At 41.1% G+C, this 13,152-nt stretch overlaps 2 protein-coding genes and 1 long non-coding RNA gene across 6 annotated transcripts in view; 1 reads left to right on the top strand and 2 right to left on the bottom strand.

Annotated features, from left to right (window-relative positions):
- LOC101159411 (multidrug resistance-associated protein 4-like) overlaps window positions 1-13,152 on the bottom strand; it is a 142,385-nt gene that overhangs the window by 78,539 nt on the left and 50,694 nt on the right. The window lies entirely within an intron of this gene.
- LOC111948830 lies at window positions 5,274-11,343 on the top strand. The gene is made up of 2 exons (XR_002874816.1): window positions 5,274-5,403; window positions 11,240-11,343. It is a non-coding gene; the product is annotated as an uncharacterized LOC111948830 (long non-coding RNA).
- On the bottom strand, window positions 8,792-12,815 carry LOC105355776 (multidrug resistance-associated protein 4-like). The gene is made up of 3 exons (XM_023963638.1): window positions 12,402-12,815; window positions 11,232-11,342; window positions 8,792-10,143 (listed from the first exon to the last, which is right to left on the bottom strand). Exons 1-3 carry the CDS (start codon window positions 12,464-12,466, stop codon window positions 9,948-9,950), a joined length of 372 nt encoding a protein of 123 aa, XP_023819406.1. The 5' UTR covers window positions 12,467-12,815; the 3' UTR covers window positions 8,792-9,947.

Below are 13,152 nucleotides of genomic sequence, written 5' to 3'. Positions count from 1 at the left end.
GGTCAGGAGCTACATTAGCTTTTTGCTAACATCTCTCTTGTTATTATAGTGTTGTTGTTTACCAGTAGGCCAGCCACCAGTCCTGCATGATGTATGAAACCTAAAAAGACAAACAGGAAGAAATCCAGTTCATGTTTTTGCTTCTTTGATGTTACTGGACAATTGTCATAACTTTATCGAAAACCACAAACAACAGGAAAAACATCTGTGTGGGAGGTGCTACAAAAAGGGGAGGGGTTTAACATTCCCTGTACATTTTACACCAACAAAAGGAATGAGACTATGAATAAGAGTACTTGTTGCCATGGTTACGCACACATTCCAGGTTCGGTTTTTGTTAATGAAAAGTATTTTTATGCTTTAGAAGCGTGGCTAACGGGAAAATTGTGCGCAGCCAATCAGAGCTTTCAACTACCGGCAGTTTAGGCAAGCTCCTCCCACTCCATCATTTTCCTTTATCTATTTGGTTTAAACTCTCAAGATGAGGGAGGAATTTTTCGTAAGAGATTTTTTTATTAAAAGATTCTAATGAACTCCTGCCGCTCTGCAGAAACTATGTCCTATAAAACAACACAGCTTTTTTGATTTTGGGTAAAAACAGAATCGTCAAAACTAAAAGACCACTGAAAACACGTTTACAACAGATCAAAAGATGATTGCAGTGGGTCCCTAAGGGCTTGAAGTTTGTGTTTTGCACCTGGGCGAGGATGTTGAGCAGAATCACAAACAGCAGGACGGCCACGTTGGCTCCGGCCCGCAGGTACTTGAGGTACAGTTTGATTCCGATGGTTCCCTGGCCGCGACTCTCCTCTGGAACCATCTGGACCGTCTCGGCCTGGGAGCAGAAAAAAAGGGTCATTTCAACGGCAAACATCCACTAAAAAAGCTAAAACCTAAAGATACAAAAAGCAAAAAACACAAAGAATATAGTTTTTAATAAGGCAGAATCATTTTTTCAATTTTTCTAGTTAGAAGATCCATTTGTTCACCATTTTTATAACTAAAAGTTAAAAAACTGGCTGGATTTATGTGACGGTCAGGTTTTTTTAGTGAAACACTAATAACCTATAAAACCATCCTTTAGCAACTTTCAAATAAACAGAATTTGTGAGACCTGAAGCTTTTAAATTAAGTTCACAATGAAAAAAACTAACCGCTTTCTGTACGTTTATCCAGAGCAGTTTATGAAAGCATTTTGGGAAAAATATCATTTTTTTTTAAACATGAAAGAGTTTTGACATGTCCTGTAGCTGCAATGTTTTTTTCATGTAGGAGGCACAAAAATGTGCCTTTATAAGTGTTTGCAGAGTATGTCTATACATATTTGAGCATTTCCTCTCATTCAGTTTGATCCTATCTGATGTTTCTGTTATTATTTCAGTGGCGTCGAGTCCCTGATGAAGAGCAGATTGTTGGCAGCATCAGGAACCATGAAACCCCTCAAAAAGCACCAACCGGTAGATGGTCTCCATCTTTGACCGACTGGACGGATGAGGTCTGGGACAGACTCCTCTCTCTGACTGAGAAGTCCTTTGGCAGCAGCTGCTGCTCCTCTTCCTCCTCTTCCTTCTTCAGCAACGAGGCGAAGTCCACCCCCGACTGCAGCAGCTCCGTGTACGTTCCCTTCGCCACCATGTGACCCTGACGCAAACACAGAGTTCCAGAAGATCTATTGGGAAACCAACCAATCATTTTCCACAAGTGGGTCAGAAAGTGTCTACAGCTACAAATGGAGAAATGTTCCATTCAAGCAATATAGAGCTTCCACTGATTTTTTTTTTCCTGTTTAAAGCTGTTGCCGGGCAGATTAGGGAAGTTAAAAACACCATAAAAGGGTCTGAAACGATTCAAACACTTGATGTTTCTGATGCTGTTAAGCTTCAAAGGATACACAAAGCTTCAGGCATATTTCATAACAATATTAGCTTAGCATGAAAATGAGAAAAGCGTGGAACCTCTTTGAGGATGAGGATCTGGTCGGCCTCCGTCAGGTACTGCAGCTGGTGGGTGACGAGGACGCGCGGCTTCTTCTTCAGCACGCCGCAGATGCACCTGATGCACAAACACGCAGCGCCTTAAACAAACGGGCTGGAAAACAATGAAGGAGGGGGTTTCTGGGAAGGGAGGGGGGTGGCACACTGACCACCAACCAGAACCGCAGGAACAATGCGGCACTGCCCCCCCACTGTTATCCCGCTTCAGGGCTTTCCGGTCCGAACTCAGCGGAGCAGAATGTTCTGACCCCCTTCCCATCTAGAAGATTCCAGGAACCTTTAGTCCTGAATTTATCCCAAACAAAAAAAGTTGATCTGAGCTCAGGTGGATTTGTTTCTGAAAAATCTGTTTCAAATATAAGTTTTACGACGTTTGTAAAGATGCACAATTGTGTGAAATGTAAAAAGGTGTACAGTGAAACACGGTGGTGGGAACATAATCATGTGGGGCAAAAAGACGACAGAGTGTTGATGGAAAAAGGGCAGATCGTTTGTAGCTGTTTTTAGCAATAAAAAAGTGTTGTGAAAACACATTCAATGAGGAAGAGGAGAACTCCTGCTAGATATTTGGAGGATCGACACAGGGTTGGTCTTCATCCCAGATGCAGTAACTATTTTAAAATTTACTTTTTTTGGTATCGTTCCACGTTTGTTGCCACAAATACAAACGTTTGTTTGAGCCAAACTTCTACTAAGTTGCTTCCAATGAGGGGAGATCAAAAAAGGAGAGTTTTCTAACAAATGAAACACCGCTTGGGTGTGTCAAGAATGTGGAGCTGGGTTTTGCCTTCAACTGGAAGAAATTCCTTAAACATGGGAATATGGGAACATAATCCTGTGGGGCTCCTTTAGCTTCTTGATTGTAGAAAACTTGAACCTGTTGGTCTTTAACTTGGTTTTGAAGCTCTAGATTGGATCTCTGAACACAGACTTTAGTAAATAAAGTTTCTTTTTTTCAAAGCTTCCATGCTTCGATCTCTCCGCACACACGTTAAACAAACTGGGTCAAACCTGATAAGAGGAGAGTTTGTTGAACTCACTTTTCAAACAAATGCCTCCCAACCTCGGCGTCCACGGCGCTTAACGGATCGTCCAGCAGGTAGACGTCTGCTTCCTGATACACGGCTCTGGAAGCAGAAGCTCCTCTGCATTAGCACAGACTCTCACACATCTGGTTTACTGTCATCTGCCTCCATCTGAGGTGAACTCAAACCTGGCCAGGTTGACGCGAGCTTTCTGTCCTCCGCTGAGCGTGGCTCCTCGGTCTCCGATCACCGTCTGGTCGCCGCCTGGAAGAAGCTCCAGGTCCTGAACAAAAACAACAGACTCTACCTCAGGTTTCCCAAAGTACGGAGAAAATCTTCCACCGTCTGAGGGCGTCCTGCTGCATGGCTATGACATCAGAGCAAAGAAACCTACGTTGAAAATGGGCTTCAACTTGTTTTACTGCGCTGTGGTTGAGATTGAGATTGAGATGGAGGAGGGACAGAGTCATCGTCTGAGGACTCTGATGGCGAGGAGATCATCATTTATCATTTAGTTCTCCATGCCTCTGTTTGGTGCAGTGCGGTTCATGTATTGTCACTTTTTTTCTCTTCCCTCCTGGGGAGTGGGAGTGCTTCCAGACTCCAGTTGGCTCATCCGTGCTCCTGTTCCTGACCGTGTACCTCGTCTCTGCTCCTACACCTGGCTGTGGATCCTGTCTCAGGCCCGACTCGCGCCCCTGACTGTCCCCCCAACCACGGCTGGATGAAGCTCGTCTGCTGGACTTTAAATATGTAGTTGTAGGGTTAGATAAGTTAATTATTTTCTAAGAGTTCTGGTAAATCGCCTGTCCGTCCTGGGGGAGGATCCCTCCTTCATGTGGGCACCCCTGAGGTTTCTTAGTTTTTTCCGGAATCCGTTTTTTTAGGAGTTTTTCCTTACCGCGAAGGGGGGTCTAAGCGCAGGGATGCCAGTATAGCTTAGTCAGTTTGTTAGTTCATTTTAGTATTTTCCTATTCAACTCTTTGTATTCATGATCCTTTTGAGTTCATGTATTACTTCGAAGCCCATCGAGACAACTGTTGTTGGGATTTTGGGCTATACAAATAAAATTGAATTGAACATAAGGTGGAGTTTGTCTTCTGTGTCTTTGCATCTTTGCTCCTTCGAGTCTGTTTTGAGAAGCAAATCCATTAGCTTTTGTATTCATTTTTGTTAAACATTCTTTTTGCTTTTAGCCAGCAAACATCAATTTAAAATGTATCAAAAAGAACAGAAAGAAAAACCCGCTTCAACATTTCTAACCAAGTCTCTTCCAGCTGAGAGTACGTGCGCTAGTATCGGGTAGCTACAGTCCAGTGTGAACATCGTATGCTAAAAACGCATTCATAAAACCCACATTCCGCATTTTCTTGAACGGGCCACACATGTTCAGTTTATGTAACAGCATAACAGCAACAACTGCTTAACGTAGAAAATCGTTGAAGGTTTCCTTTAATCTGTTGCAGCCAAAGCGTGCGCTTTTCTGATATAATTCAATTTTACCTTCAAGCTAAAAGTTATGTTCATGACGAGCCCTCTAGTGGTTACACTGTGAAGTGCACTGGGCTCCACTTAAGGTTTTAAACCAGACCAAACCTTAGTTTTTGGTTTGTTTGATCACAAAGATCCATCCATCTCCCACTGAAGTGAGTGGAGTCGTCAGCATATTATTTCACAACAATGAACAAATCCATCGTGATTTACAACTCGTTTATGGCTGTGTCATTTTATCAAAAATAAAAACCTACACATCCATTGTGGACGTTTCTAATAAATGGGTCAAGTAAACAAAGGTGTTGAGAGGAGAAGAAGGAAATGATAAAGTAAAAGATCTACAAAGAGGTCATTGATCTTCATGGTTGAGCAAATATTAATAATTCATTTAAATTTGTGTCAAAAGAGGAGCAATCATTTAAAAATGCATAAATTTGGTTTCTACATTAAATGGTTCATCAAAGAAGTCAAAGCAGACTTTTATGTTTTGTTATTATGTCAGCACTTATTTTGAAAAGCCTCACCCGTTTTAAGGCGCAGGCTTTTATCACCATGTCGTACTTCTGCTGGTCAAAGTCTTTCCCGAAAAGGATGTTGCTGCGAATGGTTCCAGGAAAGACCCACGGCTGCTGGGCGGCGTACGTCATCTGACCTTTGACCTTCAGCACCCCTTTATCAGCAGGAAGCTCCCCCAGGATAGCGCTCAGCAGGGACGACTGGAGATGCGGCGGGAGAGACGTGAGCGGGAACCAGTAGGGGGAGAAATCTGTAAACACTTGAAATGTTCAGACTCTGACCTTTCCGGCGCCGACGGGTCCGATTACGGCCAGCAGCTGGTTTGACTTCAGAGTGAAGGAGACGTTCTGAAGAGTCGGAGCGTCCAAATTCTGTAAGAAAAGACAAATTAAATTATTCTAGATTCTTTAAAAGAAATGCAAAAATCATGATTTTCTAAAATATTTTGTGTCTTTAGGTATTTTTTTAGTTTAAAATTTAAAAGTTTTATTTGCAAACAAAGATTTTGGGTACTAAATAGTTTTATCCACGTTTGTTGGACGCATGAAGCGTGTTTTGTCGTAAAATAATTCACTTAAAACAAAAGATTTTCAATCTTCCTGACATTTACTGTCACTATCGCCCCACCCTCAGTTACTATGACAATGAAAACCTCAAACAAATAAAACATACGTTTGGAGTTAAATGTGAACACTTGGGTTGCTAAGGAATTTAAAGCCTTTTGTAGGGGGTGAGGGAGTCCAGGTGAGGGACGCTGAATTCCTCGTTGTGAGACAAGAAAACATCAGTATCATTAAACTGCTCAAGATTCTCCAAAACAGCATCTCAGAAGGGTTCAACTGGACTCGTTTGTCCATATTTTCTGCTCTAAATGAGCGTTTAATGAGGTGCTGATATTCCCTCCTGAACATCAGCATCTAAACAATGATGGAGATTTGGAGACTGGATGGATGAAGAATACTGTTCCAACTATTCCAACATCTGGATGTTTCTCTGATTAAAGCTGATGTAGATTCAATTGTTGAATTATTTTATGGCTAATAGCCAGATAACTGCCAACATGTGGCATCATGGGTAAATTTTGTAAATGTTTCCTCATTTCAGGGCTAAACAACAACAAACTGCTCCACCTTAATAAGGTAGTGTGAGAGGATTACGAGTGGAAAAAACTATTATTGAGTGATTTGCTTTCTTTTAATAAAAAAAGAAAAAGCTACTTTTAAATGTGATGAAATGAGTTTCTTTGGAACTAAAAACAACTATTTATTTCTTAGAAATTCTTTAAGATACAAAAAATAAAAAGTTTAAATATCAGATTTCTGGATCTGAAAGTCAGTTTATTTAGATATTGTTCATCCCCAGTAACTTAGGGTTTATGATAATTTATGAATCAATTGATCAATAAAATTATCAAATAATGTCTTCAGTGGTTGAAATAATGACATATTTGATAATTTTATCAAGTTTATTGTCAGTAAATCTCTAGTAAAATGGTTATTAGCATTGCACACAGTTTTACTTCTATCATATCTTCCTTCCTATTTGAAGGTTTTTGAATGTTTAGCCTCGTGACCTCTGACCTTATCCCAGTAGCAGGTGAGATTCTGGAGCTCCACTGAATTTTCCTTCTTGTCCTCTGGCGGCAGAGCCGACCCGCCTTTGGTGATCTCATCCAGCAGCAGGAACTCCTTCATGGAAAACAATGGAAATCGGTTCTGTAAAAAGATCTGAAGGAACCCGAGTTTAAGAACCTCTCAAACCCATCAGATGTTGTCTTCAAAAAGCAAAAAATTAGGTACCGTAAATTCCGGACTACAAAGCGCACCCAATTACTAGCCGCACCCACCCATTTTCACGTGATTAACTACTTTCATACATACACAAGCCGGGTCGGAGTACAAGCCGCATGTATTAGGCTACATTGTCATCCTGACAAATCACGTCCTGACTCCTGCAGTAAGTGTAATTTATTAGCACACAGTGGCTGGAGTCAGCTTTGCCTCAGGCTCATGTATTTGAGTTTAACTACATCTGCCAAACAGCATGGAACTCTATTCTGTTCACAAGTTCCTCAGTTATGTTTTTTTATTTATTTTTTTTATTTTTTTTACTTATTGACAATCTAGGTATCATACATAAAATTACAAACAGTAACCATATAATCAACATTACATCCCTCAGTTATGATGAGGAAATTTACATCCGCGATCCCCCATTTCCCATGAGTCTTAGGGGCTAAAGGCGGGGCCAACGCCCGGCTCGCCATACTGTTGTACGTGTTTAAGAATGAGCAAGTATCAGCAGTGCATGGAGGGGTGAACGGGTAAAGCTCTCCTTCCGCTTGTGTCGCGGCAGCGTTATGGTACTAACAGGGCTGGTTAAAAAACACACTAGTAAAATAAATCAGCGACGACTGAAAAGCGCGCGCCTCAGCGTGATACGCGCGCCTCCTCGCGGCGCGTGCGTCAGAAGTTTCCTTCCACAACAAACACTGTTGCTCCGAGGACGCCTCGAGTAAGCCCTGGCTGCAGCCTGCAGAATGGCTCGACGCCTCAGCGCTCCCGCGCGCTCCTTGTCTCCCCTTCCTATCTACTCCGACAGCTCTGGCCAGGGCGGCTTCAAGGAGGAGCGCTTCGTCCCCATTGCGCCGGTGAACGGAGCAAATCGTGTCTGTGCAGAGCAATTGGACTTAATACTGTACGTTTTGTGTATGAGGGGCGGATGCGTTGTTACGTGTGGGAGCCTTCAGACTGCCATCGGCCCCGCAATTCACACGACACGCAGTCTCCAGCTCACACGGAGGCTGTGAGCGTTTCAATGCAAAACTCCGCTCAGTCCTTAGAAACCGTTAAAACGACCACGTCGATTTGTGTTTCCAGTCGTGTCCCGACAAAATAAAGGCTGATGTTATTCCCACATATTTACGTGCAGCCAGCCGAGTCACTGTGACTCAGAGGTAAATGCACTCCGGAGCATGCGCTGTTCTCTCCGTCACGCAGCTGACCGGCTTTTCCAAACCCGTTGGTGATGGTGGATTTCTTTACGCTGCTTTTAAAGATTGCTTTTAACTTACATACACACTGTATTTTATCCCACGAAGGGAAATTCTTTCTCCGCATTTGACCCATCCCCTTGGGGAGCGGTGAGCTGCAGCCGAAACCGCGCTCGGGAGGCAGTAGCGTTAAGGGTCTTGCCTAAGGACCCTCACTGGGTGATGTTAACTGCTCGCCATTGATATGGTAATTGCCCCCAGTACCATTGCTCATTCCCCTCCGGGAATCGAACCCTGGTTTCCTGCATGGTAGCTTCCCACCTTACCAACCGAGCTACCCAGCCGCTTTTAAAGTTTTTTTCTTTTTTTTTTAATATATATATATATATATATATATATATATATATATATATACACATTACACATACACATACATATGAAAGCTTCATCATATTGTAGTGGCGATCACGTGCACATCGGGTCTAATGGCACCAAAGGATTCTGGGATGCGGCCGGGCATGCGTGTTTCGTTTTGTTGAACCATGACTGAAGTGTCTAAGACCTGAAGTCAAGTCCCTGCCGTTTGGCTGCTTAGAGGTGTGTTGAAAAACAAATGACTTGTGCTTGGTGTTAGAGAATTCAAACCATTCACTGTATCCGAAAATGCGTACATGGCGGCTGTCAATTAAAACCATAAATTAGCCGCGTCACTGAATAAGCCGCACGGCTGTAAGCGCTGGAAGAAGCGCTGGAAGAAAGTAGCAGCTTATAGTCCGGAAATTACGAAGGATTCAGGTGAGGAAGCCAAGTGGATTTGGTGATTAGCAAATTTGAACTATGGAACTGTAAGAACCAGGATTGGATTTTTACTTTTATTTTAAACTCGTGACTTTCTAGCAACTCAGCCAGTCGTATTTGGGTTTTTTTTCATCGTCTTGAACAGTTTCAGATCAGTGTTTCCACAGCGCTTCCTGCAGGCTGAAGCTTTTCCGTAAACACGTGAGCCTGATTCAATCCATAACTGCGTTCCCCCCTCACCCACCAAGCCCGCCACCGCCGTTTTAAAGTCCAGAGTAAAACTGAAAATAGTTAACCGGTCCTTCTGCATGACTCATTAAAGCAAGTGCAGCTGTGGTTCTGAAGAGCTCAGCTGAGTCCTAAAGGCCACTTTAGTTTTCTAACCTGAAAAGAAGAAGCCGTAAAGTTTTAGTGCAGGTTGAAGCACATGCAGCGATAAGGATCCAGAACCTTTGTCTTCACCTGTAAGCACTTTCTCAGGTTTATGGGTTCCAGTTAACTAAGCAAAAGGTCATTTGAGGTCAAAACGTCTCTTTAAACGTCCGCATTTTCTGCTTTTTGAAGACAACATCTGATGGGTTTGGGGGGTTCTTAAACTCGGGTTCCTTCAGATCTTTTTACAGAACCGATTTCCATTGTTTTCCATGAAGGAGTTCCTGCTGCTGGATGAGATCACCAAAGGCGGGTCGGCTCTGCCGCCAGAGGACAAGAAGGAAAATTCAGTGGAGCTCCAGAATCTCACCTGCTACTGGGATAAGGTCAGAGGTCGCCAGGCTAAACATTCAAAAACCTTCAAATAGGAAGGAAGATATGATAGAAGTAAAACTGTGTGCAATGCTAATAACCATTTTATTAGAGATTAACTGACAATAAACTTGATAAAATGATCAAATACATCATTATTTCAACCACTGAAGACAGTTTTTGCTAATTTTATTGATCAATTGATTCATAAATTATAATAAACCCTGAGTTACTGGGGATGAACAATATCTAAATAAACTGACTTTCATATTAAGAAATGTTATATTTAAACTTTTTATTTTTTGTATCTTAAAGAATTTCTAAGAAATAAATAGTTGTTTTTAGTTCCAAAGAAACTCATTTCATCACAATAGGGAGCCGGTTTAGCTCGTGCTGGTTTGCAGCGCCTTCCGTCCGTGAAACCAGGGTCCGGGCTGCTCTCTGTTCCCTTCTCTACTTCTGTGCCGGTCCCAAACCCGGTTGCTTTGAGAAGGTTGCGTCAGGAAGGGCATCCGGCGTGAAACATTGCCAAGTTTACCATGCAATTTGTTCGCTGTGGCGACCCCTGATGGGAAAAGCCTAAAGAGACAGAAGAAACTCATTTCACCACAATTAAAAGTAGCTATTTTTTATTAAAATCAATAAAAGTTTTTTCCACTCGTAATCCTCTCACACTACCTGAATCCTTTACTGATTTCACTAAACAGAATAGCTTCTCGTTTACTAAAAATCTTAAAAATCTAATAAGAAAAAAATCTTCTGGAAAATTTCTGAAACCAGATTAAAAATCAACACTTAGGGTTAAAGTTTAACAAAAGTTGCACAGTTAAAAATCCAAATTGTTCCACTTAAAAGTTAAAACGCCCAAAACGCCAAGAATTCCAGCCGACTTTGTGTATCTTGTGTTTGTGTTTCTTTGTGTTTGCTGTTGTGGCTTTGTGTGGCTTGTGTGGCAAAAGCCACAGAAAGGGGGTAAAAGGCTAAAAAATGAAAAGATACCCATAATCCTTTACTGTCTGCAACAACAAACGATAAAAAATGAAATAAAACAGATTGATGAGATGATAAATACAAAAACCATTCTTTAAAAACTAAAACATTAAACATGTCCAACAGTTTTGAGACGTTTTATAGATAAAAGATCAAAAGGGGAAAAAAAAATTTGTTTTTTTAAATAAAAAAATTTCGGCCATTTAGAAAATAATTTCCATGGAAACATCTCAGAAAGAAAGAAATTCCCATTTCTTCATTTCCTTCATATATTATGGAAAGAATTCTAAATTTGCTAAAACATCCTTTAAAAAGACCATCATTGATAATTACAAGCAACTCCATTTATTTTATGACAAAGAAAATAAAAAATGTTGATCTATGTAAATAAAGCCTGAAGAAGCTATGAAATTATTATTTACTTATCTTCCATTTGGAGATAACGATTCAAACGGTGAAAATTTAACGGAAATGTTGACATAAGTGTTGACATAAACTGAACAAAGGCATAAAAAATGATCTCTTTCATTAAAAACCAACCAAAAGCTGGTTTTAAACCCCCCAAAAAAAGCTAAATTAAAAGAAACTGAATTTGTGGATTTTGTTTACATAAATTGGATATCAAATATTAGATTCTATTTTAGCCCAGAACAACACGAAGTCTTGAATTCTGGTACCTCTTCAGCTCCTCTCCCAGGTGATCCGACCGGTCCTCTGGCAGAACTTCAAAAATGTCATCTTCATCCAGCCTGCGCTTGGATCCGATACGGAACAGAGGGTTCAGCCACCTGAGGAAGAGGAGGTCAACAGAGCTGCATTCAGAATGCAGAATGGGCCAAAGTTCTGCAGAACCTCACAATAGATTCCAGTTTAGCGACCTGATGGATCAGAGTGATGAGTACAACGCTCTGAAAAGAGGCCAACAATGTGGCGAAGAGCGATGAAATACTTCATGTGTGAGAAAGTGCAGTGCCGACTGTCATGTAAATAAAGCATCTTAGCCACATTAACACTTGTGTTATCCTAGGCACTTTAACATTGGGAGTGGGGTCATCTAGACCCACTAGACAGTGCGCTGAACCTTTTTTCTTCAATGATTTGTGATCTTCACTGGTGTCCATGGATTCCATGAAATACTCTCCGCCTTTATCATGGTAGGGAGAACACGTCAACGTAAGGGTGGGGTCATTTTGACCCCACAAGATGGCACAAGGGTTAAAGCAACTTTCCTTTACCGTGTCACGTTGCCTCATCACCAAACTTTATTGTTTCTGGAACGAATCAGTGTGTTGTTTTCCCCCCATTATTTTTTAGGCTCCTGAACAGTTTAGAAATACTGGAGAAGCTACATTAAGCAATGTTAAAAATAAACAGCAATTTATTTCCTCAATCATTCTATTTTTTTTTTAAATTATTTTTACACTGAAATATATTTTGTTGTGGAAACCAGACAATTGACTGTTCCCTTTCTATATTTTAAGTTACCAAAATAAAAGCACTATAATATTGCTTGGGTAAAAGCAACTTACAGAGATACAGTTGCAGTGCTTAACACTGTGATCATTAAATAAACCGAATTCTACAATTGTATTACAATGAAAAACCTATTGAAATTCAGGAAGAGTTTTTTTTTTCTGAACTGAGAAAGTTGACCTTTGACTTGAGTTGTAATTTATAATTTGTTTAGTATTTGAACCGGCTGTCGCTGCTGTAACTACAGTAGTCCAGTCAGTCAGTGCTTTCAGTTCAAGTTCAAACTGAGGGAGAACAAGTCGTCTCGCGACCCCAACTTCTCAATTTTTCCATGTTTCAAGTAACGCACGCGCTAGTGTGAGTGAACAACCTACCAGAAAAAAAGCTTTGAGAAAATGTTGGCGGTTGCTGCCGGGTTGGTCTTGCCGAGTTTCTCCATGTCTCGCGGGGCTGACTGACAGCTCGTCTCCCCGCCACCTAACACCGAGCCCCCGACTCTGTCCCCTTCTTTAAGAGCTGTAACTTCCAGCTCCGTGTTAACATCTGCGGGGCTACATTCGAGGAGGCGTGTTTACAAAAATGTGTGGCTAATTAGCATTAAGCTAAGGTGAAGTTAACTGTAGGACCCGCCCCTCGAGACACCTGATTGGCTACAACAATGAGAGGTCTCCTGCTATTGGGCCCTTGCCTGAGGCGGGTTAACGTGATTGGCTTACAACTTGGCTTTAAGACATTTAACTAAATAAAAATGGCAAACATTAAAATATATTTGACGTCATTTTAATGTTCTATTTTATTTAGTAGTACATTATTTTCCATTGTATCTGTGCTCCTAATATTTTAATCCTTTGATCAGTGTTTAGAAAGCTGCTTTAAACTATAATAAATCTATACTCCAATTATTACTATCTTTTAACATACTTGATGTTTTAATATATCTACGGTTTAGGTTGGTGGTGGTGATGCAATGGTGTGGGGGATATTTGCTTCACACACTTCAGCATTCAGCCTGTTTCCTTGGCCTCACGTGTCATTGTCATTTAATAGAAAAAAGTACTTTAAGTAAATGTTATTTTCCGTTGATTCATGTTAAAGATAAATTTTCAGTTGACTCGACACGTTTTC

This window comes from Oryzias latipes, chromosome 2, assembly GCF_002234675.1.
Source record: "Oryzias latipes chromosome 2, ASM223467v1".
Lineage (NCBI taxonomy): Eukaryota > Metazoa > Chordata > Actinopteri > Beloniformes > Adrianichthyidae > Oryzias > Oryzias latipes.
The sequence above is the reverse complement of the archived record's forward strand: the minus strand, read 5'-3'. Positions and strand labels throughout refer to the sequence as shown.

What these genes read in the sequence shown, in the direction of transcription:
- LOC105355776 (XM_023963638.1), bottom strand. Translation starts at nt 12,466, where the DNA reads ATGGAGAAACTCGGCAAGACCAACCCGGCAGCAACCGCCAACATTTTC. An exon ending in TTCTCAAAGCTTTTTTTCTG is followed by an intron (nt 11,343 to 12,401) that starts GTAGGTTGTTCA and finishes CCTCTTCCTCAG; the next exon opens with GTGGCTGAACCCTCTGTTCC. An exon ending in CTGGGAGAGGAGCTGAAGAG is followed by an intron (nt 10,144 to 11,231) that starts GTACCAGAATTC and finishes CTGTCTCTTTAG; the next exon opens with GCTTTTCCCATCAGGGGTCG.